A 26,191-nucleotide genomic window follows, 5' to 3' on the forward strand; every position below is an offset into this window, starting at 1 on the left:
TTTGACCTTCTGTACAAGTGGTTTTCCCCTCTTATAAAGTGATGGCATATGGCTAGCATGTGCCATCACATTTGGATCAGTTTGGAGTTTGACCTTTACACTCTAGTATCCTATTATTACTCTAAAAATGAAGGGGCTGCATCACTGGATTAGCACATTGGATCCAGCTTTAAAGGCCATCTACCACCAGGATGAAGGATTGTAAACCCAGCACACTAACATATAGGTGTGTGCCCCCTCTGGCAGGATATGCCTTTCTTTTAGCTTCTAATGTCCTAATGTTTTTTTACAAAAAAGGCTTTAAAATTATGCAAATGGTCAGAGGTGCTCCAGGCTCCTTAGGTGTTAATGGAGCCTGTAGCACCCTCAGGCTCATTTGCATAATTTTAAAAGCTTAAAAAAAAACTGTATGTCAGTGTGCTGGGTTTACACTCCCCAATTCTGGTGGTAGATGTCCTTTAACTTTTAGTAGCTACAGAGAGGAAGATAATCTACTCTTTCCTTGTTTTGGATTTGTTTGTTGTGTTTTTTTGTTTGTTTTTTTCTCAATAACAACAACAAGAAAGCAACACCTAACCCTGAACGACAATATTTTAACTTAACAAAGGTATTGGACTAGTACTGATCATTGTATCTTTGTTCTACATTATAGTTGAGTTACAACATAAACATATACCATCCACAAGGACACAAACAACAGGCACACACCAGCTACTCATGGGACTCGAAACCTCTTGTCATCGCTCTCTTTCATTTCTAATGTTCTCTATCAATTGTATCTATGGCAGTAATTCCTGGAACACAGAGCTCTCTGCCAAGCAAGAGCACCTAGTGCCAATTAGTAACAGAGATTGATGATATCGCCTGCGTTAATTGGTTTACCAATATTAGGCTTTCTGATGGCCATGTTGGATGAGAGGAACAGTTATTCATGGAAATCAATCCGTTTTTATGATCCTTTGTCAACTCATTTAAACACTCAATACTGTGACTGTTAATATGGTCAATACCTATGACCAATGGAGCATAGATGTGGTCACTGTTTTGGCTCAAAAGTAACCAACCAAATTAGGTTAGATGGCGACTAAAAGTTAGAAAATAAGCCTTAGTTACTGTAACAGTGTTCACACGTTTTAAAGGGGTCACCAGTATTTTTTTATAATTTCTTTTTATTAATAACAGACAGAAAAACTGGTTGCAAAGATGAGAAATTCACCAGATAGCGACATGTCAAATACAAAAGAATGCAAAGTCTCAAAGCTATACATTCACAAAAGGCACGGAGTTAACAGGAGACAGAAAATTCTAATATGTCGTTATGTAAACCAGTTTAAATAAATGAGTTCCGTATTGTCACCAGTATTTTTACCATTAAACAATCAGCTCCCTCAGGAAAGGTATGAGATATTTTTATACAATATATAATGTATAAGATCGCCTATAGGCCACCAGGAAATTGCCTCCCAATTTATTTGCATATGGGGTGAAAAAGAGTCACATTATGGCAGAAATGAGGTTGGAGGAGGAGTGTCAAACCCAAAAGTGATTATTCTCAACTTATTTACATATGACTTTTATTTTACTTTTTTTTTTTGTAAAAAAAACCTGTCTATCTGTAGAGGTTTTTTTACTTTTTTTTTTTTTACAATGGTTGATTTCCTTTAAACAGTACCTTATTCATTATTGTACATGTGTTCAATTGCTTCTATTATGACCATTCTTTCTGGAACCTTTGCAGAAAAAAAAAAATTGTATTCTTCCTCTCCACCGGTCTGTTCAGCCTTACAATACCAGCCTTTTACAGGTACATCCCGAGTTTTTTGTGTTTCCTTCTGAAGCGGACTGACCATGTGCCACTACTGTGCAAAACATGTATGAGCGCCAGCGGCAAACTGACAGGTGCACCGTGCATGTGTTGATGCTCACAGAGGACATTGTGACATCAGCGGTGCTGACATCAGCTGAGGGCCAGGAAGAGGCGAAATGTTTAACTGATCGTCTCCACCTCTTTGACTCTCTGCTACGCCAGTGGAAAAATAAAAGTAACTTTGTCTGCATAGGGCTGTTACACGGTGCAGAAGCAGCCCCACCCCACTGTGTGCTGAAACTTCTTCTGCTGCAGTGAGATTACATCAGGTAGAGGGAGGGGAAGTGCTGAGGGAGAAGAGAGGGAAAGTGACACAGTGTAACAGGCTGTGAAGCTGTAGCATGGCTCTGGTCAGGCTCATTGGTATAATGTTCAAGTTGAATTTAGAAGGGATGAGGCCATAGATAACAACTATAAGAATAAGGATATAAGAAGAAGGATATAATTTCAGTTTTCCTCATTTTGCTGGATGAAAAAGTCCTATACGCAAAATTTTTTCGCCAGTAAAAATGAAAGAAATCTGCAGAATTTTTTTGCCCATAAAATTAACCCCTAGGCGCACCAGGACGTTATAGTACGTCCCCGGCGCTAGATGCTTAGCGCACGGGGACGTTCTATAACGTCCTGCTTCTGGCACCGGCTCACGAACGGAGCCGGTACCAGAAGCAGCGGCTGTCAGCTGTCTAGTACAGCTGACAGCCTGCGCTAACACCCGCGGTCGGAGCCGGCTCCGATCGCGGGTGTTAACCCCTTACTCGCCGCGGTCAAACATGACCGCGGCGTGTAAGGGTGTTTGCGCTGTGGATCGGATCCCCCGTGCCGCTTACCGGGGGATCCGATCCACTTCTGGGCAACTCCGAGGACTGGCATGTGCCCCGGAGCTGCCCAGTCTCCATGGCAGCCAGACCCCTTCCGGGTCTGGCTGTAAACTGTCTGAGCATGCGCAAGCTTGCTCAGACAGTTTACACTGCTCTACAATAAAATAGTATTGTAGAGCAGTGTATTGAACTTAAACCAGTGATCAGAGCATCACTGGTTTAAGTTCAAGTATGTAGAAGTAAAAATATGCAAAAACACTTAACACTACACATTATAATAAATAAAAAATAAATACATAAAAATATAAGCCCCTAAAATGTCACTTTCCCATAAAAACACTTAATAAAGTATAAAAAACACAAAAACACAAAAAACCCCGCATATTTGGTATTGCTGCGTCCGTAACAATCTGTATAATAAAACAGAATCGTTACTGGACCCGCACGGTACACGCCGTAGAAAAAAAACGCAAAAACGTTCCGAAAAAAGATAATTTTTAATTAATACCTTATCAAAAAATGCTCTAAAAAGTAATTTAAAAAATGTTATGCACTCCAAAATAAGCCCACTAAAAAGAACAACTGTTCTCGCAAAAAATAAGCCCCTAACAAGATTTATCTGCCAAAAAATAAAAAAGTTATGCATATGAAAAGATGATGATGCTAAAATGAACAAGATTTTCTCCAAATTGGTTTTTATTCAGTACAATTGAATAAAATACACAAAACCCCACATATTTGGTATCCCTGCGTCCGTAACAATCTGCATAATAAAACAGAATCGTTATTAGTTCCGCAAAGTGAACCCCGTAAAAAACAAAACAAAAAAAAGCTCCATAAAAAAGATCATTTTCAATTAATACCCTATAAAAATGCTCTAAAAAGGGATTTAAAAAATGTTATGCACTCTAAAATAAGACCACTAAAAAGAACAATCCTTCTCGCAAAAAATAAGCCCTTAAACAGATTTGTGAGGCAAAAAATAAAAAAGTTATGCATATGAAAGACGGTGATGCTAAAATTAACAACATTTTTGCCAAATTACTTTTTATGCAGTAAAAATGGGAAAAAAATAAAAAATCTATATAAATGAGGTCTTTTTGTAATCGTGGCGACCCATAGAATAAAAATAATATACTATTTTTATGGTATGGTAAACGGGCAAAAAAAAAAACCCATAAAAATCTTCCTGAAAAGTGATGATTTTCATTTCCTCCACCAACAAAGAGTTAATAAAATCTCACCAATTAGCCTATAGATTCCCCTAAATTACGTACCAGAAAAGTGCATCTCATGTGGCAAAAGAAATAAGCCCCTATAGGTCCACATTAAAAAAAAGAAAAAAATTATAGCCTGTACAATGTGACATAGAAAATCTGATCTGGATGGCGCCTCCTTCCCTTCTATGCCCGGCCGTGCGCCCATACAACAGGTTACCACCACATATGGGGTATCGGTGCATTCGGGAGGAATTGGGTATCAAACTTTGTGGAGCCTTTTTTTATTTAATCCATTGTAAATGTTTAATTTTCCACCCAAAATGGGTGTATTGTGAAAAAATATTACAATTTGCAGACTGCACCTCCATTTTGTTTTAACCCCTATAAAACACGTAAAGCGTTAACAAACTTCTTAAAAGTGGTTTTTCATACGTTGAGGTGTGTAGTTTCCACAATGGGGTAATTTACGAGTCTCGCTATTATTTAGGCCTCTCAGTGTCAATTAGAAGTTGAGCAGGTTCATCTAATACAGGTTTTGGTGATTTTACAAAAAATGTGAAAAATGATACCTAAATTCTGAGCCTCATAACATTCTAGTAAAATATGTGGAATCTTAAAAAACCATGCCAACATAAAGCAGACATTTGGGAAATGTAAGTTATGAATTTATTTGGGTGCTATGACTATCTGCATCAAAAGTAGAGAATTTAGAACGTTGAAAATAAAGAATTTTTCCAAATTTTTTCCAAATTTTGTTTTTTTTCATAACTAAACACAAAAGATATCATCCAAATTTTTAAACTAATTTGAAGTACAATGTGTTACGAGAAAACAATCTAAAAATCCCATGGATATCTCATAGCGTTCCAAAACTATAACCACTTATAGTGACACAGGTCAGATTTGAAGAATGGGGCCGCGTCCTTAAGGCCAAAATAGGCTGTGTCCCCTAGGGGTTAAAGGAATCTGCACATGTAACTTTTCCGCATTCAATCGTGGTTCACAATATGTGTAGTGTTAGTAAAGATCTCAGATCTGATGGCTCCATAATGCATGTGTGTGAGCGGTAGCGTGTTAACCTCGCTGTACACGGTCTCTCCTAGCAGAGAGCTATATAAATCCTGTCAGTACTAGAATGCACTGCTTGGCTGAACATAGACTGAGCTGAACAGGTGCACAGTACTGCTGGTAGATGTTCTGCTTTCTACTGAAAGTCACTTCCTTTAATATGTTCCAGATTCTGAAGACCTTTACAGGCAATTTTACAATTTATATATAGAAGTCATTTGCATAAAATGTTGTAAATATATTACATTACTTATCTTGCAATTTTCCTACAACACAATTTGGATTTTTTTCTTGTTCTCATTGGATACGTAGCTAGTGGAAAATGCTGGGCAAATTAAAGAGGATCTCCTGACAAAGAGGTGTATCCTTGGCAGGTACACACAATGACCCACATTTATCAAAACTAGTGCAGTCTGTACTATGTGCAGTTGCCTGTGGAGTGTGCAGGGGGCGCCAGATTCATCAAAACTGGTGCACATTCTTCATTAATCTGGAGCCCCTTAACTGCTCTGGAAGTGTGCACCATTTTTTTGTTTCATGCTGCAGAATTATAGCGCAGACAAAATTATCAGTAATGAATGTGGCGCTAACTCCAACTAAGCACTAAAACACCCCTTTAGGTGCACATTTCTTCTGTCTTGTTGGACACAGTACAGCCGTGACACAAAACTGGCGCAGACACTTAATAAATACATGTATAAGCAGTTTACATGTTCTTTTCAGTGCAAAGTCAGACAGAAAACTGGTGCAAACGCTTTAATAAATGTGGGCCAATATGTGTACTATCCTGACAAATGGGGGGTGTCCTTGGCAGGAATGCAAAAATGGAATTCTAGGAAAACACATGTTCCACAATTGTTATTTCTTGGGAAATTAGATTTTCTACTCTTTAAGCTCTGAAGTCTGAAAATGCAATTCTGAAATTTAATACAGATGAGGAAAACACTAGTGGTATTTTTAGGGTCGTAGTGTGGAGTTGTGCTGCATAGAGCTGAAGACGTTTGACTATGAATTCAGCAGATAACAACCATGGCAAGGAGAAATCGTAAAGAAGTCCTCTTTCTGAGAGAGCAGATCATCACCTGTAAGGTACCTGATACTAGATGTCACTAATGTCTGTTTCACTGACTGACTATTAGTGTGTGAGGTCGCATACTATACATTACATACAGACATGAGCAGGGAGTGGAGAGGGGAGACGGGGTGACATCACTTTCTCTCTCCATGTCCCCAGCCTCATTTACCGTATATTCCGGCGTATAAGACAACCTGGTGTATAAGACGACCCCCCTACTTTCCTGTTTAAATGATAGAGTTTAAGATATATTCGCCGTATAAGACTACCCCTTTTCCAACGCATACAAAACACCGGTAAAAATTTAAAAAAAAAACATTTGAATTTAACATGGTCCTTTTTTTAATGTAAATTCTTATGACATGCAGGTATATAGCAGGAAAACTGTCGCTCATAAACATAAGGCATACAACAACAACATTACCATTACAGCACAGCCCCCAGTAGTATACAGCACAGCCCCCAGTAGTATACAGCACAGCCCCCAGTAGTATACAGCACTGCTCCCAGTAGTATACAGCACTGCTCCCAGTAGTATACAGCACTGCTCCCAGTAGTATACAGCACTGCCCCCAGTAGTATACAGCACAGCCCCCAGTAGTATACAGCACAGCCCCCAGTAGTATACAGCACAGCCCCCAGTAGTATACAGCACTGCCCCCAGTAGTATACAGCACTGCCCCCAGTAATATCCAGCCAGCACAGCATTAATAGAAAATAATAAACTTATATACTCACCCTCCGGTGGCCCCGACCTGCAGCGCTGCTCCCCCGATGTCCGCGTGGGTCCTCTTCTGGCTTCGGCGCCCGTCTTCTGTCTTCACTAACTTCGTGCCGGGCGCCGCCATTGTTCTCTCCTGGACGGCGCCTAGTATGACGCGCCGCTGCTGACGTCATACTAGGCGCCGCCCCGGGGAAAAGCATGGCGGCGCCCAGCAGAAGAAAGGAGACTGCGCGGAAGACGATCCGCGCGGACATCGGGGCCAACGGAGGGTGAGTATGCACCGATGTCTTTTTGAGGCTGCCGGCAGCTTTTTGAGGCTGCCGGCAGCCATCGCTGTGCAAACACCCGATCGCGGGTGTTACCGGTAAGCCTTTGCCGGTAAGCCTTTGCCGACAGCCATCGCTGTGCAAACACCCGATCACGGGTGTTGCCGGTAAGCCTTTGCTGCAATATGCAGCAAAGACTTACCGGCTATGGAGAGGGCTCAGCCCGTGAGCCCTCTCCATGCACCGTGACCCGCCGTATAAGACGATTACCGGCGTATAAGACGACCCCAGAGAAGACAGAAGATTTTTCTGTCTTCAAAAGTCGTCTTATACGCCGGTATATACGGTATATAATAAAGAAACAATGGGGCAGATTTACTTACCCGGTCCTGTCCAGATCCTGCGGTGTGGTGTCCGGCGAGGATTCGGGTCTGGCGCGATTCTCTACGGTCGTACGCCCGAGTTCCTGCATCCGTCGCTTCTGCGCCGAGGTCCGCCGGAGTTCACCTGCTTCTTCCTGGTGCATGTAAGTGCGTGTCTTGCGACACACTTCTAAATGTTAAATCCTGCACGTTGTCCGAATTCGTCAGGTTAACCGACGGCCACGCCCCCCCATTTCTGTTGCGTGTAAGCTGGCGCCGATGCGGCAAAATACGATCGGGTGCGCCAAAATCCCAGGGCAATTCAGCGCAAAACAGAAATCGTCGGGAAACCGTCTTACGGACCCTTAGTAAATGAGCCCCAATATGTATGAATTAACAAGATAAAGGCTGGGATGGTTCCTTGTAAGCTGCTCTAACATTTTGTGGTGACAGAAATAGTGACAGAGACCTGATGACAGGTGTCCTGTGGGCATGACATAACAATGACCCTTTTTTAGTTACGCAACCACAAAGAAAGTAGAACTGAAAGTTTGACTTAAACAAAAATAAATGTGTTTGCGAATGAACAGAAAGTCATTTCATAACAGAAAATCAGTGTCCTAAACATATGGAACTCATTGCAAAACCAGCAGAGCTTGTAAAACTGGGACCTGGAGCTTCTGCACACACATCCCTCAGTCTATTGGCCTGATGAAGATGTCAGCCCACAACACTGCGTGCTGCCTGGAAGAAGAAAGTGTTTTAAAGGGGCTGTCTGGGCTTATAAAATATGTTATTGGTGCATATAAAAACAATAAAAATCTTATACTTACCTCCTCAGGCGCTCCCGTTTCCCCTGCCGTCAGCTTTTGTTTTTGTAAAGTAACATATGTCCCATTACTAATAAGACTAAAACTCACATATTATGCACCTTATAATTTGTAAACGGACCCTCCAACAACCCATCAATAATATTGAGGGTCTTCATATATTGCAGGTAGAGTTCTGGACCACTAGACACCAGGGTTAGTGTGTGACTGCATCTACTTTAACTTCAACTCTGATAATCCCCAAAATTTGCTCCTTGCGACTCTTTCTTTGGCCATTTTAATAGGAATCAGAATTGGTAAATGGATTGTAAACCCTGATATACAAATGTTACCTTAAAACCTTTTTCTCTCTAGGTTTCATTATAGTAAAAGAAAACACTCCTATAGAAAACAACTCCATATCATACATCAAATACATATACAGGCGGTCCCCTACTTAAGGATACCCGACTTACAGACAACCCATAGTTACAGACGAACCCCTCTGCCCACTGTGACCTCTGGTGAAGCTCTCTGGATGCTTTACTATAGTCCCAGACTGTAATGATCAGCTGTGAGGTGTCGGTAATGAAGCTTTATTGATAATCCTTGGTCCAATTACAGCAAAAAATTTGAAACTCCAATTATCACTGGGACAAAAGAAAAAAATTGTCTAGAACTTCAAATATACAGTTTCGACTTACATACAAATTCAACTTAAGAACAAACCTCCGGACCCTATCTTGTATGTAACCCGGGGACTGCCTGTACTGTATTTGCACAAAACTATTTGCACAAAACTACTGCGGCCCAAAGCTATGAGACTGCTGTAAAGAGTTCAGGAATGATTGCATTCACAAAAACTATAAAAAATATAGAAAATAACATAAAATATATATTTTTTTAAAACATAGAAAAAAAACAAAACTAAACTATAGACAAAAAATAGAATAAAATAATTACATTTTTTTTTTTAAAGTTATATTTTTCCATATTCCTAGAAAACCCTTTTAAATGTTTGCTTTTAAATTGTGCCGTCACATTCCTCATTGCTTCCAAAAAGGGCATTTCCTCTGCCAACACTAACACTTTCTGCTGCAGAGATATTGGGGGACAATTACTAAGGCCCCTGCGCCAGTTTTCTTTCAGACTTTGCACATTCTTTCTGTTGCAATCTGCTTGCACATGTATTTAAGAAGTGTCTGCACCACATTTGTGTCGCACTTGACCCTTTTGAGGTACGGCTGCACTAGGCACCATGTGACACAAATTAGGGGGCGTTCCGGTGCTCATTCGGTCCTTGCGCCAGATTTAGCATGCAAAGTCCAACAGAATTGTGTTGCGCGCCCCATGTTAAAGGTGCACCAAAAAAAAAAGTTGGTGCCCTCTGTCGGGGTGGTGCGGAGGGTGTCATGAAGAACGTGTGCCAGAAATCCTGAATCTGGCGCCCCCTGCACACTACACAGCCAAACTGCACATAGTACAGACTGCACTGGTGTTAGTAAATGTGCCCCATTATTTCAGAATGCAAGGATAACTCAAGATAGACAAGCCAGGAAAGATGACAGGTCCTTTTAGAATTTACACTGATATTATTAAATTATATAATATGTGTATTTTTTTTTGTTATTCAGCTTTATTAGAAATTGGGAACACTTATTGCTTCATTCCTACTCACATTCTACTGACATCCACATTTATATGCAGATTCCCATGGAAAAATGAGAAGTTGTTATAAATAACCAGTTTCCATTCCCTTACGGTTTGCATACCCATCATGACTAATCTGACAGGACAATAGCATTAAACCAGAAATAGACTTGTATGTGAATATGAGATGCACAACAATAACATTACATGAATAATCGTTACTGATCAGCCTTGTGCATGCGCAGAATAACAGGACAACACAAGTCCAAAGGTAGGCATAAAGCTCCCAGCTATGATGACATCTACAGAGCGGTTTAGATTGACCCCCTATCATGATGTCACCTTTGACTTGTCCATGTTCCTTTTCCAATATAATGTCACACATTCGTAGCCATTTATCAACATGATGTCACCTCCGGACATGTTCATATTAATCTCAGAGTTTGAATCGACAAACAGGAGATAACAATCAATGTTCTTTATTATTTTTTAACTTATTACATGTTTGAAAGACCAGAAATAACCAAAAGTAAAAGAGTCATCAAATTTTATTTTAAAAGGGAACCTGAACCCTTATTTTCACTAAAGACAGGTCGCAGGAGCCCATTACAGCTGCATTGCAAATATGTCTTTCTGCCTTTTTTAAGCATATGCATTACATTATAATTGTGTGTTGTAACTTACCTTGCACCCTGCACAGAATCCAATGTGTAGTCCCAAGGGTTGGGCTTTGGTTTGGATGCCTTTCAAAAAATAACATGTGACTTGTCTGTGCTGCTCACTCCTCAGCTCTCAGCCCCCACCTTTGAGATCCTGTTCAACTCCTCCCTCCTGCTCCTTCACAGAGCTCACAGCATGGTGAGCTGACATCAGTGGGGGAAGGATGAGCTGTACTGGAGCACAAAGGTGGGGACCAAGAGCTGAGGAGTCTGCAACATAGACAAGTTACATGTTGTTTTTTTTAAATGCATCCAAACTAAAGTCAACCCCTGGGACCTAACACAGGATTCTGCTAGGGTGCAAGGTAAGTTCTAACACACAATTATATTGTAATGCAAATGCAAAGAAAAGACAGAAATGCATATTTGCAATGCAGCTCTAATGGCTTCTGCAACCTGTCTTTAGTGAATATGAGGTCCCTGGTACAGGTTCCTTTTAAAGAATTATATAGCAGTTTTTACTGTGTAAGTATATTTAATAAAATGTCTCTATATTTAATAGAAATGATTATGATATATTCTGCAATTTTGACTCTGGCCACTAAGTCCAATGATAGAATGACACTTGCTAAGGCTACATTCACACACATGTATGGGGGACGTATATACGGCCGACGTATATACGGCCGATATACGTCCCCCATACACTTCTATGGGCTCACAGCCCTGTACGGGAGCGATACGGTGCAGCACACGTGCGGCACCGCACCGCTCCATAGCCCGGGAAAAGATAGGACATGTCCTATCTTTTCCCGTGATACGGCGCCGTGCACTGTATCTTCCTATGGAGAGGGGCGGGGGTGAGCTGCGCTCATCCCCTGCTCCTCTCCGCGGCGCCGATGTATGCCCGCCGTACTACGGTACGGCGGGCATACATCGTGTGAATGTAGCCGAATTCTGTAAAGTTTTTCTTTAAAACAGGCACCTAATTTACATCATAGACAGACAAAATTGTAATAGATGAAAACACTCCTATAGAAAATACCTTCATATTATACATCAAATACAAATTTATGTGTCTGCACAAAACCACTACTGCCCAAGGCCACGAGACTGCTGCAAAGCAAATCACTAAATGCTGTAAAAAAAAGTTCAGGCATGATGGCATACACCAGAACTATATAAAAAAATATAGAAATAACATAAAATAACTTATAAAAATTTTGAAAAAGTTATATTTTACTATCTGGTTTTAATAACTCAAAAAGAAAAGTGTTGATACTTTATCTGTAAATCATAGACCCAGTATTAATTATTTATTTCCTGTGGTTTATATTATGCCAATAGATTTTGATTTTGTCATCGTTCACGTCCGTCTCAAACACACAGTAGGTGGCATTTCATATGATTAAAGGGAGCCTCTCACATCAATAATGCAAGTACAATCAGCAGGTGGCATGTTATAGAGCAGGGGGCTCAGTAAATTATATACAGTTTCGATGTGGGGGGATGGGAACGCTAAAATTTGTATAACTCATAAAAGCGTAGTAGGCAATGACACCATTGATTGCTAGTTATCTCTATATGCACATAGAAAGATTTCCATTTGAGTATGGAGGACCTAATAATCTCCTAAACCATGAGAATCAATCATTTAAATAGTCACTAACCTTTTAACAAACTTTACATCAGTCTACGATTATGGTTGTTATTTATTTTTTTCCAAGATTTTTTTTTTATTTCATGGTTTGAAGATTTATGTTTTTGTCTTTTTTTTTTTTTTACTTTTTACTCTTTTTGTAGGCCCCTAGGGTGATTTACCCCATAGGGGGTCTGATCGCTCATACAATATACTGTACATATATTTTTGCAGTATATGATTTTACTTTATCCAAATTAGACCCTGCTCTACAATCCCTCTATGACAGGCCTGATGATAGTAATGGATCACTGCCCCCGATGGCGAAGGGGTGTGGGTGACGATCCAAGCCAATATCTGAGCCTTAACAGACTCCACAACATACTATTCCATCACGCATTGTTAAGGTCCCAAGCCGACCCAGCGTTTTGCTGTTTTGCTTCTTTCCGTACATTGCTGTACATTTCTGCACAAATTTTGACCTTTAGACTCTAACCACTTACAAACCTGAATGACCTGCACCTATCCCTTTCTTCAAAACTATTTTAATTGGTAAATAGCTGACCCTGACCTTGGTATGTTTTTTAAGGACATCCATTGGCTTTCCTTGCAGTGTCATGCAATAGTGTTTACAGCACTTCCGAGGTAACAACCAAGGAACCTTACACCTTTAGTGACATAGTGAATTCATACCCTCTCTTTTAAAGTGTATTCACATAGGTGTTTCCATTTTGTGTCCGTTTAAAACTGATCCGTTTGCATGTGTGAATAAGTCCTTAAAGAAACTGGGTTAAAGGGAACCTGTCATCAGAAATTGGTCTAATAAACCAATACCACTTTGTTGTGAAGCAGCTCAATACCTTTTAGATCATGTTACTTTTTAAGGCCCAGTGTGATGGCATCATCCAGAAAATAACTTTTGAAGTGTGATGTAAATTGGTTGCATAAAGTCATGGAGGCGGAGAGTTTAGTACTGAAGTCAAAATCTCTCCACCTCAGATGCCTCCCCTGCTGTGACGGACCTTAAGCAACCGGCTTCAACTGATCTGGCTAGTGATGCAGGAAAATCAATTGCATTGAAGGGGGTGTTGTGAGGAAGAGAGAGCTTGACTTCTGTGTTAAACCGCCTCCGCCTCCTTGACTTTATACAAACATTTTATATCTCAATTCAAAGTTGATTTTCTGGATGATACCAACATGCCGGGTCATGAAATGAACATGATCTGTAAGCTGTTCAGCTGCTTGGCAACATACTGTTAGTGGTTTATGAGGTCAATTTGTGCTGACAGGTTCCCTTTAAATCAAAGAGCGTGCACAGTATTAGGAATGTGTCGTTTTCCTAACTCAAACAATGCTTCTTTAAGAATAAGATATGTTGGCGTTCAATATGAAAATATTCGCTTTATGCAGGAACAATAGGGATGGAAAATACATTAAAAAAAAACTGACACTGTTACTTGCACCTTTCTAATAAGACTGTAAGATGTTAATTAGTAATTACACTGATAATTTAGGAGCGCAGATTAGTCAGTAATTGAATGAGTTCACTGACTCATGTGCCGCGTATGATCAGCGATGATGACTTGTAAGACATTCTGCTATACTGTGAAATTACAACAGAGTGACCGGACTATAGGTCTTGTATCTTCCCTCTCGGGAATATTTTTTTAGATGTGAAGAATAATTCTGACAGTTCTTGGAAATATCTAACCACTCATTTTTTTATCTCATTATCACTTAGGAAATGTGCCGAATTACAAAAATCTTTTTTTGTTGAAAATTAGTCTTTGTTATCCTGATTATGATCATAATGAGATGTCTACTAAAAGAGGTTCATAATAGTGTACAGAGCAAGATGCCACAGACTACCATGAGGCCTGCAATCATGGCCATAAATTTTGAGAATGACACAAATCTTATATTTTCACATGATCTGTTGCCCTCTGGTTTTTATGTGTGTTTGTCAGATGTTTTTATCACATACAGAAATACAAGTGCAATCATATTATGAGTAACAAAAGATTTTATTGCAGTTAGAATGAGTTACTGCAGCAAGTCAATATTTGCAGTGATGACCCTTCTTCTTCAGGACCTCTGCAATTCTCCCTGGCAGCTCTCAATCACCTTCTGGACCAAATCCTGACTGATAGCCGTCCATTCTTGCACAATCAATGCTTGCATTTTGTCACAATTTGTTGTTTTTTGTTTGTCCACCCGTCTTTTGATGATTGACCACAAGTTCTCAATGGGATTAAGATCTGGGGAGTTTCCAGGCCATGGACCCAAAATCTCTGTTTTGTTCCCTGAGCCATTTAGTTATCACCTTTGCTTTATGGCAAGGTGATCCATCAAGCTGGAAAAGGCATTGTTGATCACCAAACTGCTCTTGGACGGTTGGGGAGAAGTTGCTCTTGGAGGACATTCTGGTCCCATTCTTTATTCATGGATGTGTTCAAGACTGTGAGAGAGCCGATTCCCTTGGCTGAGAAACCGCCCCACACATGAATGGTTGCAGGATGCTTTACAGTTGGCATGAGACAAGACTGGTGGTATCTCTCACCTTGTGTTCTCCGAACAAGCTGTTTTCCAGATGTTCCAAACAATCAGAAAGGGGAATCATCAGAGAAAATGACTTTACCCCAGTCCTCAGCAGTCCACTCCCTGTACCTTTAGCAGAATATCAGTCTGTCTGTGATTCTTACTTAATCATGACAGATTGATCTCCAGCCCTGTCCTCACAACACCCACACCTGTGTTACTGGAGCGATCCCTGAAACAATGTTAGCTGCTCCTTTTAAGGAAGGCCTGCAATGAAGTTGAAATGTGTTTTGGGGGAAAAAGCTCATTTTCTAGGCAAATATTGACTTTGCAATTAATTGCTTTTAAGCTGATCACTCTTTATAACATTCTGGAGTATATGCAAATTGACATTATAAAACCTGATGCAGTAGACTTTGTAAAAATTAGCATTTGTATCTTTTGGCCATGACTGTAAAGGTCAGTGAGAAAACTGAAGTTTAGGATTTCTTTAACATATGGATTGAAAAAAACATCACCACATATTCTTAAAAATATTTCAAACAGTAAATCTTGTTTAAAATAAGAGGTCATTTTCTAATGACACTTTCCCTTTAAGTGCTCCTACGTTTTCCTGGAGCTTTTTAGAAATCAATAACCGTCCCAAAAATCAATTTGCTTTTATTTACTTTTCCATGTACATTCTCTGCTACAAGCGACTTTGTATCCAGCTAGGGGGCCCCTTTGCTTGATTATAATTGGACATCTACTTATCTCTAATTCCTTGTTGAGATGTTGTATATAGGGATATAGTAGAGATTTATAATTATAGGTGGGAGCTAATGGCTCACAGTCAACCAATTGGTTATCGATGATAACACAATATATGGAAAAAATATTTGGGACACCTAAACATTATAATCCAACGATATTCCACATCTGTAGGTATAAACATAGGGTTGGTCTTCCTTTTGGGATTATACAAGTTCCACTCTTCTGGGTAAGATTTTGGAGGGTGCCATGGTCATTTTCACCTATTTATGCAGAAGAGTATTTTGAGGTCAGATATACACTCACCGGCCACTTTATTAGGTACACCATGCTAGTAACGGGTTGGACCCCCTTTTGCCTTCAGAACTGCCTCAATTCTTCGTGGCATAGATTCAACAAGGTGCTGGAAGCATTCCTCAGAAATTTTGGTCCATATTGACATGATGGCATCACACAGTTGCCGCAGATTTGTCAGCTGCACATCCATGATGCGAATCTCCCGTTCCACCACATCCCAAAGATGCTCTATTGTATTGAGATCTGGTGACTGTGGAGGCCATTTGAGTACAGTGAACTCATTGTCATGTTCAAGAAACCAGTCTGAGATGATTCCAGCTTTATGACATGGTGCATTATCCTGCTGAAAGTAGCCATCAGATGTTGGGTACATTGTGGTCATAAAGGGATGGACATGGTCAGCAACAATACTCAGGTAGGCTGTGGCGTTGCAACGATGCTCAATTGGTACCAAGGGGCCCAAAGAGTGCCAAGAAAATATTCCCCACACCATGACACCACCACCACCAGCCTGAACCGTTGATACAAGGCAGGATGGATCCATGCTTTCATGTTGTTGACGCCAAATTCTGACCCTACCATCCGAATGTCGCAGCAGAAATCGAGACTCATCAGACCAGGCAACGTTTTTCCAATCTTCTACTGTCCAATTTCGATGAGCTAGTGCAAATTGTAGCCACAGTTTCCTGTTCTTAGCTGAAAGGAGTGGTACCCGGTGTGGTCTTCTGCTGCTGTAGCCCATCTGCCTCAAAGTTCGAAGTACTGTGCGTTCAGAGATGCTCTTCTGCCTACCTTGGTTGTAACGGGTGGCGATTTGAGTCACTGTTGCCTTTCTATCAGCTCGAACCAGTCTGCCCATTCTCCTCTGACCTCTGGCATCAACAAGGCATTTCCGCCCACAGAACTGCCGCTCACTGGATGTTTTTTCTTTTTCGGAACATTCTTTGTAAACCCTAGAGATGGTTGTGCGTGAAAATCCCAGTAGATCAGCAGTTTCTGAAATACTCAGACCAGCCCTTCTGGCACCAACAACCATGCCACGTTCAAAGGCACTCAAATCACCTTTCTTCCCCATACTGATGCTCAGTTTGAACTGCAGGAGATTGTCTTGACCATGTCTACATGCCTAAATGCACTGAGTTGCCGCCATGTGATTGGCTGATTAGAAATTAAGAGTTAACCAGCAGTTGGACAGGTGTACCTAATAAAGTGCCGGTGAGTGTAGATGTTGCATGAGAGGGCCTGGATCAGTTCCAGGTCCTTCTAGAGGTGTTCCATGGGGTTGAGTCTAGAGCTCTGAGTGGCCAATTAAGTTCTTCCACCCCAGATTTATCTAGCGATGACTTTAAGACCATTACTGTGTACACCATGGTGCAATCATGTTGGGACATAAAACTGCCTTCCTGAAGCTGGAAGAAGACAATTGTCTAAAATGTTTTGGTAAGCCTTAGGCCAATCCATTAATAAACATCCCCACAGCATTATTGTTTTACCATCAAACATTACAGCTTGCACAATGCAGTCAGGCAGGGAAAACCCAGATTCTTCCATCAGACTACACACGATCTGACCGCTACAGGCTCAAGGCGCACATTGTGCTTTACTACCCTCCATCTGATGCTTGGCATCTGTGCTTGGTGGTGCAAGGCTGGAAGCTGCTCGGCAATGCCATTTCTATTTCATTACCTTGAGAATTGTAGTACCAGGGACTGGCCTCTTATATTATAAAATTCTGGATCTTATTGGTACAGACCCCTTGCTATCACTTCACTACACTTTCTTCTCATCATCTGTTTCTTTGGTTCTTGATTACACTACTGCTACTTCTAGGACCATCAACCGATTGGAAAAGTGGAAGAGTGCGGGTCTTGATGGTGGCGTAAAGGCAAAATTAATCAGAATTCCTTACTTCCTTACCTGGTTCTCAAAGAATTGCGATTACTTCAGGGCTTGTACCCCAGATACGTCCTGATAAATGTTACCCTCTAGCCCCATTAGATTAATACAGTACTGGTAATACAAGAACATTGGCCCATCATTCACATTAGAGAATTCAGGTCTCATGTTAACCTGATTGGGGGCTGATCCACTGGGACCCCCCGACCTATGCATAAGGAAAACTCTTAACATGTATATTGAATAGGTGTATATTATACCAAGTGGGGACTAAAGAGCTTGGCTTCTGTTATGAGGCATATGTCTGGATCTCTGTTTTTCTTTTTAGGCAAGGACTTCGAGTAACAGACTGCACTATCCCATTTAGAGACATCAAAAATGTAAGAAGCGTGCAGTTTATGTTTTTAAAAGGATTTTCCAGAAATTTGTGAAAACTCTGTGGGGACTGGAGCCATAGCAGAGGTGACAAAAAACAAGAGAGAAATTTTACTTTCCCTGTTCTGGCTCCTGGGTCGCTGGGATATTATCCCGCAGTGATCATTGGAGGTGATGTCCAGTGATCTCAGAGGCCATTCGTTCGCTGAATCCGTGCATCCTCCCCAGTTGAGAACGCGGTCAACACCTGGATGATGTGGGTACCAGGGTAAGAATACTTTCTCTATTTGCCAGCCCTGCCTTAACCCCACCAGCCCTGCCTTAACCCCTCCAGAATTCCTGGAAAGCTTCTTTTAAAATGAGTATTTGAGGGAGACAGAGGATGATAAAATGTGAAGATAGGGAAACTAGCATTCTTTAATCCAATGAGTTCTTGAATGTTTTGACCCGTTTCATTTATCTATAGTTGACCATCAGGTTCGGCTCCAGGTTTCAGTGGGCCTCTTTGCAGTGAACTCACGTGGGGGCATTAAAAATTCAGAAGCTAAGACAGTCTCATGTTCCCTAAAATATTCCCTAGTTTATCATCCCAAACAGCCCCCTCATGGTTATTTTATATAAAGCCCTTCTCGCTCCTATGGATTCCTTATGTTCAGCCTTATGTGGGCCCCCCCCAGAAGTTCTAGGCCCCAGGACTTGCCATTTGCTGGCGCTGGCCCTGTTGACCATTGTAACCATCCATCTATAGTTGACTATTATAACATGATTGTCTTTATTAAGAACATTATATATATTTAACATAACATTCATTTCCTAATACTTGTATAATATAAACTAGCCAGAGACTATACTTAGGTTTTTAATCTCCAGTCTGTTGTTGACCCCAAGAGACTATAAATTCCCATTCACAAAGCATATGTGCTGAACGCTAATTATACGACGTTAGATAAAACAGGCTGTTTTACTGACAGGCGAAAGGACGGATGTTTGGAACACAACCCCATCTTCTGAATACATTCAATTACTTAAACCATTATATCAATTCCCCGATGTAATGCAAAATTATTCACAATTCTGGTCCACACTGCAATAACAAACCTGAACATAGACAACAATAATGTGGTAAAAACAAGTCAGAATCCGTCATTATCATGAATTCTATAACCGTCTGTACACACCGTGCAATTACAGGCAGAGAACAGCAACATTTTCATCATAAATGTTTTGATCTTTTTAGACATTCTCTAGGAAACATGGAGGTACTGAAGCAGTAAGAAGGGATCAGGATACTATTTGTGCCATTGGCTATAACCATATACCGTATGTTTGCAAACTAAAACATCTTCTATTGCAGCTCCGTCGTTCCCATAGCCCTCACTAAACTGCTTTTATTTCCAGACTACTGTAAAAATAGTAGATTTTGCCCCTATATTAGGGCCCCTATAAAAACTATATAAGTCAGGAATGTTATAGCGGTCAAATCCGTTTTTATAGATACAATTAATAGAAGCTCTGTATATACACTATAGACACAAGTACTGTCTCACCTCTTATTGTGGTAGTACCATTTGCATGTTATCCCCGATCTACATGGGAGGGGATAACAAGCTGATAGATGAGGATCCGACTGCTGGGACCCCCCCACTAATGGCACGAATCTGGAGAACAGAGCTCCGAGTGCTGTAATCTGCCATTTCCGATGAGTCCTGACTCTCCAGTCAATAGCATGGGAGTGTCAGAAATTACACAGCACAGCGCTTGGTTATCTCCAGCACAACCATTTGTGACGGAGAAGGTTGAGTGCTGTACACCACAGTATTGAATGCAGTGCAGGATGCAAGTACGACCCGTTAGGGAGAGAAGGAACCCTGTTCGCCAGATTGCTGGGATCAGTGGGGATCCCTCTTTTTTGGGATCAGTGGGGCTCCCAGCAACTTATTATTATCCACCGCTGTAATAAGTCGACAGTGGTGGGTGTGGGACGAGAAGAGTTACGGGTCCTGAGGAGCTGAGTTCATAAAGGAGACCTAAACCTTCTCCGGCATCGATATCAGCACAAAAACTCTGCGCCCAGGGCTTCATGCTTGGGTTTCCATTGTCAAGCAGTTCCACAGGAGAGGGTCTCACTTGCTGATTGGTGGGAGTCTCAGTGATGAGAAGAAGGGATCCCAGGTACCTCCATTGGACCCCGCATCGCTGGCCGCGCATGTCTGTTCTGCTCCATTCATCTCTATGGAGCTGACAGAGATTGCCGAGCATGGCACCACTCATCTCAACAAGTGACAAGGGGTCCGACGGAGATACCTTGGACCACATTGGACCCCTCGTTCTCGTGATCTAGACTCCTAGTGATCAGCAAGTTACACCCTATTCTGTGCAAAGGATCTAACTTGATTGGTGGGAGAGTTGTATGCTTTAACTATGTAGGCAATATTTGGAGCAGGCTGCTTTCTGCTCCAGCATGGCTGTTGCCCAGTGTACAAAGTAAGGTCCATAAAGCCACATACACACACTGCTAAATCTTTAAGAAAACCTTCCTTCCTGGGTTTTAGTTGAATATATCCAAAGATATTTTCATCTCTGCAGTATATGAATAGGATAATACATTGCAAATAACAAGGATGTGTAATATTGTTTGTTCAGATGGATATATTCTGAATATATCCTAACAGGTAAGGACACAAGAGACTTTGGAGAAATCTCAGCCACTTTACTGCTACAGTAGACTATACACGGTTTATCAAGAAAGCTAACGTGGCTCTTTGTTATTTGAGAATAAGTACACTGACAGGCATGATCATATCTCTGATTACTGCAAAGATACTGTAACAACTAAGGTTATGATTACACGACAACGTTGGTTGTATAATCTACAAAGCAATGACAGCAAAAACCTAGTGGTATTCTGACTTTAAAGGACATCTACCACCAGGCTGAAGGATTGTAAATCAAGCACACTGACAGGTGTACCCTCTCTGACAGGATCTGCTCTTCTTTTAGATCCTTATTTCCAGGTTTTTACAAAAAAAGTATTTTATTTTACTATTTTAATTATGCTTCTTCCTTCAAAAATCAACTTTTTAATTATGCTATTGAGCGGTGTCACAATAGTCCCTATGCCCTACAGATTCACAAGCTGTTACACTGTTCAGGAGTACTTCCTCCTCCCATGTGCTGAAACTTCCTCTACTGCTGTGAGTTACACCAGGCAGAGGAGGTGAAGTGCTGAGGGTGCAGGGTGAGCCAACGTGTCAGCCTGTGAATCTGCAGCACAGAGGGGCTCTGGTAATGCCCCAAGTGCCCTTTGGGCTCCATAGCATAAAAGTAGATTTCAGAAGGGAGGAGGCCATGGAAAACAACTATAAGCACATCACCACAGTCACGGTGCCTGGATCTATGAGTAAGTGTCCCTGGTTTATCACGATGGATTTTGGTGGTAGATTTCCTTTAATTTGCTGCCAGTGCACCAAGGTAATGGAAGAAAGTGCAAAGTTGATAGATTTCTTGTGATCAGCATATAATGGTTGGGATAACTGTCCAAATGCAACACAGACACATTTATATTAATGTGATGTGGCAATGTACACACAGAAATCCCTGCGATCAGGGATGTAACTAGGAGAGGCAGGGGCTCATAGCAGACTTCTGAATGGGCCCCCTTCCCACTTACACTCTTATATGCACAGGCATTTCTATACCTATATACATAAACATACAGCTCTTCACTCATACACACACATTTATATACTCTTACACACATACGACCACATATAGAGCATATACACCTCACATATACACACATACAGTGCCATATACAGACATACAGCATATATACACATACCGTATACACATACAGCATATACACATTACATATATGTTATATATATATTAGTGTGCTGTACAGTGTGCAGCATAATATGTATATAATGGTGCACATCCTCCATTCTTTAGTGTCAGGCCGGGCCCTGACTCTGTGGGCCCATAGCAGCTGCTAAGGCTACTACCAATGTAATTATGCCCCAGTTTTGATCCCCGGCTATCAAACAGGTGACATGGCCTAAAGGGAATCTGTCACCACAATTTATTTACCCTGCCATATTCCCTGTGCAGCTTTCGACCACGACCATGAAAATCATCCACCTGACATCCATTCTTCGATACACAGCACACGGCTGTACCAAATACAATACTTTTTTTCATGGATGACGGCCAGTGGTCATTATTTCAATGACCATGCCTTAGCCAGAACCATTTTTCACTTGTCACTGATAGACTAGGGTTTCTGATGTTCCATGGAAAACGAATGCCAGACCGATGTAAATTGGTCATGAAAAACACAAAAAAAGAAGTTTTTCACAGCTTGGCACGTGCTATACAGGTAGCCTCACTTTTCACACCAATGCTTTTAAAAGAATTTTCCATTGCACAATAAAAAAATTGTCCAAAAAAAAATCATGCTTAAATAGAAGTCTTCAAGTTCTCTTCTTAATGGGATGGTCTCCTGAATGGGTTGACTTCAAGAACAGAAAGCTCGGGCCAATCCACTCATCACCCTGCGGCCACTCCAATGTACTCTGTGTCGCAGTTTCCCTACAACATTAGCATATGGCCACCGATTTTATCAGCAAACTTGCCAATGTTTCGCGCCGTTACGGTCCCTAGAGCAGTTCAGTGAATGTCAATGAGAGTCCTAGTACACACGTGTTGGTTCTCAAACCAGTTTTCCCAGAAGGATATATAGCTAATATATGACTGAATTTATCAACTTAATGGAAGTGGACTACTCAAGGACTTTTTCGCTACTTGCTGTCATACATTTGTCACATGAGCCCTCTTGACATTTCTAAAGCTCACAATCCCCAAAGGGGGTCATGTATAAACCCTGTACAGCAGTACATTGACTCCCTATGGGTTCCTATTATGTACTCCATGAGCCTCTGTGCAAAGATTACCTACATAATATGACATAAAATGGATTATGCTGGAAAAAAAATTGTATGGAGTGTGAAAGGAATCCTAACAAAACTGCATATGAGGCCTAATACAGAAGGTGCAGGATCCATTATCTCTCTGAATGGGGGCTTGGTTGGTGCAGATGCCACAAATATATTCTTTTAAGTACCGTATATAAAAATCTATATAATGAGTCGGCTATAAAAAAGATGAAAATGCTTCCTATGTGCGACCTATAAATGAGCTTGGATTCTTTATATTTTTGGAAGTAACTCAGACGTGCAATGTAACGAGCCGCTCCCAGCATCCACACACAGACCACAGAGCTGGTACCATGTTCTCCGAGCAGTTTTCCATTTCCGCAGTCAATAGTGGAATAGCGATAAGCTTTTATGATGTACAGTACAGCAGCTGTGTGCAGCACATCCAGCAAGGAGACCCATCTGCTGTACAGTGCTGGGAGCCCAGTCTGCTCAGACTTTTCCTACCAGTCATTATCATAAATACATTAAACCTTTAAATGACCACTCAGCTCGACCAGCGCGGCTACGAGGAAACACTGAAGCCATTAATTCAATTGAAGCAGAGATGTTTTCAAACTGAGCTCCATGTGAACGAAGCCTCTGCTGCCAGGGACCACTTGTATTCGCAATCCGCCCCCCCCCACGTCCAATCCGTCCATACACGCAGGAGAATAAGATTACGTTTCGCCACAACAAAATAACAAAGCAGCCTCTTATCCCTTATAGCACTGTTTATTTAGGTAAATGGGCAATAAATGTCCAGATGGCCCCCACTACTACCATAGAAAAGCAATCGCAGCCCCCTGGTGTAAGAGCTTTGTGAATGGGTCCTGTCATAGGTGTTAATGTAACGCTTATAATGCCGCCACTATGTCTACAGTGATAGGAAGAATTAGAATTATTATAGAATAAGTGTGGTAGGACTTGCGCCTTAATAAAAAGATTTTTTTTTAATATACATATATAGTTTTTCTTGCAGCAACGTTTTTTAGTTATGATGGGGAGATAGGGGTGCAGTACCACAAGTCACTATAATACCACCTAGAATACAGGTCACGTCTGTCAAATGTAAAAGTAACACTTTCATAGTTGAGCAATTTCTAGGAATATGACACACAGAACGACAACGAAAGCAACAGCTTTGTACAATGTTTCACTCGGTCCATAGAAAGTCGTGCGTGTCACTCGTCACTTGCACAATTAATCATCATTAAGCGCCCCACATCTCCGAAAATGTAACGCAGCCCAAGCCCCTCCGGAGCTGTTTACACATTTTTCTCTCTCTCTGTTATTCCATGAATGTGAGTCTGTCACACAACATTTACCTCTCTCTCCCCTCATGGCTCCATGATATTGTGCAGTGGTAGCAGGGCACGTCCTCCCACCCCCCTAGAAGGGCACAACATCTGCCTGGTCCATCACTCCGGAGCCTCCATCAATAATGCAGGGAGGGGGGCACAGAAGGGTCAGCTCATATAGGACAGGCAGCAGCCTAGGGGCACAGGGGCATCTCAGCCAGCACAAGGCAGAGCCCTGCCTGCAATGAATGATGGCTGCAGATCACATGCATACAGTAATAATATCACACTGATAACATGCACTTGTCCCAGCAGCCATAGAGAGAGGGGCCACTTACCCTGTGATGGGGATCATTGCTGGTGCACGGGGGGATTTACATCCCTGGCTTTGTAGTCAGCATGCTCCACTATCGCTGTCACACTGGCGACAAATAACACGATCACACAAATCCCTTTCTTGTTTTCCACACCCCCGGAGCTGGAGGCGGCGCCCTGATCCCTGCACAGCTCTTAAAGGGGCAGTGTCAGGTCTGTGACACCAGCATCTTCCCTCCATTCAATGGCGGCTTTTATCAGAGCTTGTCAATATTGCTTCAGAGGGAGCTGTGACTCACTAATGTTTATGTACAGAATACCACCCCCTCCTCCCATACATACATACATGGCTGTCTGCTGCTGTCATCTTGTTACTCAGTCACAGCTCACACTTTAGGATTCAACTTTTCTTTATCAAGACCAGATTCCCAGGGAAACTAAATAAATCCTAAAAAGTAGCCCATCTCTTAATTGCTGAGGTAAAATATTAATTATTATAAACCGGAACTCCTGGAAGCCTAGTACTTTTGTGCAAAAACCATGCAAATGTTAATGTGTGATCTGTCACCAACCGTGACCCCCCCCCCCTTTGATGCCACCCAGGGTCGGCTCCAGGATTCAGTAGGCCCCTGGGCCACAGAGCCTCAGTGGGCCCCTTAACAGTGAGCTCACATGGGGGCATTAAAAATTCAGAAACTAAAACAGTCGCCTATTCCCTAAAATATTCCGTGGTTTATCATCCCAAACAGCCCCCTCATGGTTATTTTATATACAGCCCCCTCATCCCCTATGGCAGCGATGGCGAACCTTCTAGAGGTTGGGTGCCCAAACTGCAACCAAAATCCTGCAAATGTTTCCTGCAAACAGGAAGGTTCAGGGAGCTCCAATGATAGCCTGACCCTGTCCACACTTCCTCTCTCTTTTTGTAGGTAGACTGGGATGCTTCACATTAAAATAATGCTAAGCATGGTAAGTCCTGAGACTGCAGGAGGATCCCTGTCTGGCGAACACTGCCATTGGGCAACAGCCTGAGTGCCCACTGAGAGGGCTCTGAGTGCCACCTCTGGCATCCGCGCCATAGGTACGCCACCACTGCCCTATAGATTCATTAGATACAGCCCTCCTCGCTCCTAAGGATTCCTTATGTACAGGCTCATGTGGGCCCTCTCCAGCAGCTCTGGGCCCTGGCACTTGCCCGAGTATGCCCAGTGCTAATGCCGACCCTGATGCCACCCCACACTGCCACTATGCCATTTTTCTGATAAATGTCCTTCATTGACGCTAGCCACTACCATAGCTTCTGTAGTGACCCAGTGGGGGAAATTCATTAATGTGCCACATGGTCCGACTACTCTAGTGCTGTGCCAGATTCATCATCTGTTGCAGGGTAAGACTCAAAAGTTTGGGTTGGCTCACCAGACTTTAGTTTACCACGACTATGCTCTGGAACAGACTTGGACCAAGACGGCTCACATGAACACGAAAACATTTTCTGGCACTAGTCAATTATGACAGTCAAGAATACTTTATTGCACTCAAAATGCATAGACTGAACTGCCCCGCTGACCAATGCTGTGAAGTTTGTGATT

General features: G+C 41.7%; 1 protein-coding gene across 2 annotated transcripts in view; it reads right to left on the reverse strand.

Annotated features, from left to right (window-relative positions):
* The window catches only part of SH2B2 (SH2B adaptor protein 2), a 68,697-nt gene extending 43,872 nt beyond the window's left edge, over window positions 1-24,825 (reverse strand). Inside the window, exon 1 of one of the 2 annotated variants that reach the window (XM_072138164.1) lies at window positions 24,626-24,825. Coding sequence is in view for 1 of the 2 variants with exons in the window: in XM_072138163.1 (XP_071994264.1) it covers window positions 24,315-24,330 (16 nt within the window). In the remaining variant the exon portion in view is untranslated. Of the gene's footprint in view, window positions 1-24,314; window positions 24,412-24,625 lie in introns of those variants that run through there. The other variant, XM_072138163.1, reaches the window with a different exon arrangement.
* Window positions 24,826-26,191: the final 1,366 nt, after the last annotated feature.

Source organism: Engystomops pustulosus, chromosome 2 (genome assembly GCF_040894005.1).
Source record: "Engystomops pustulosus chromosome 2, aEngPut4.maternal, whole genome shotgun sequence".
Lineage (NCBI taxonomy): Eukaryota > Metazoa > Chordata > Amphibia > Anura > Leptodactylidae > Engystomops > Engystomops pustulosus.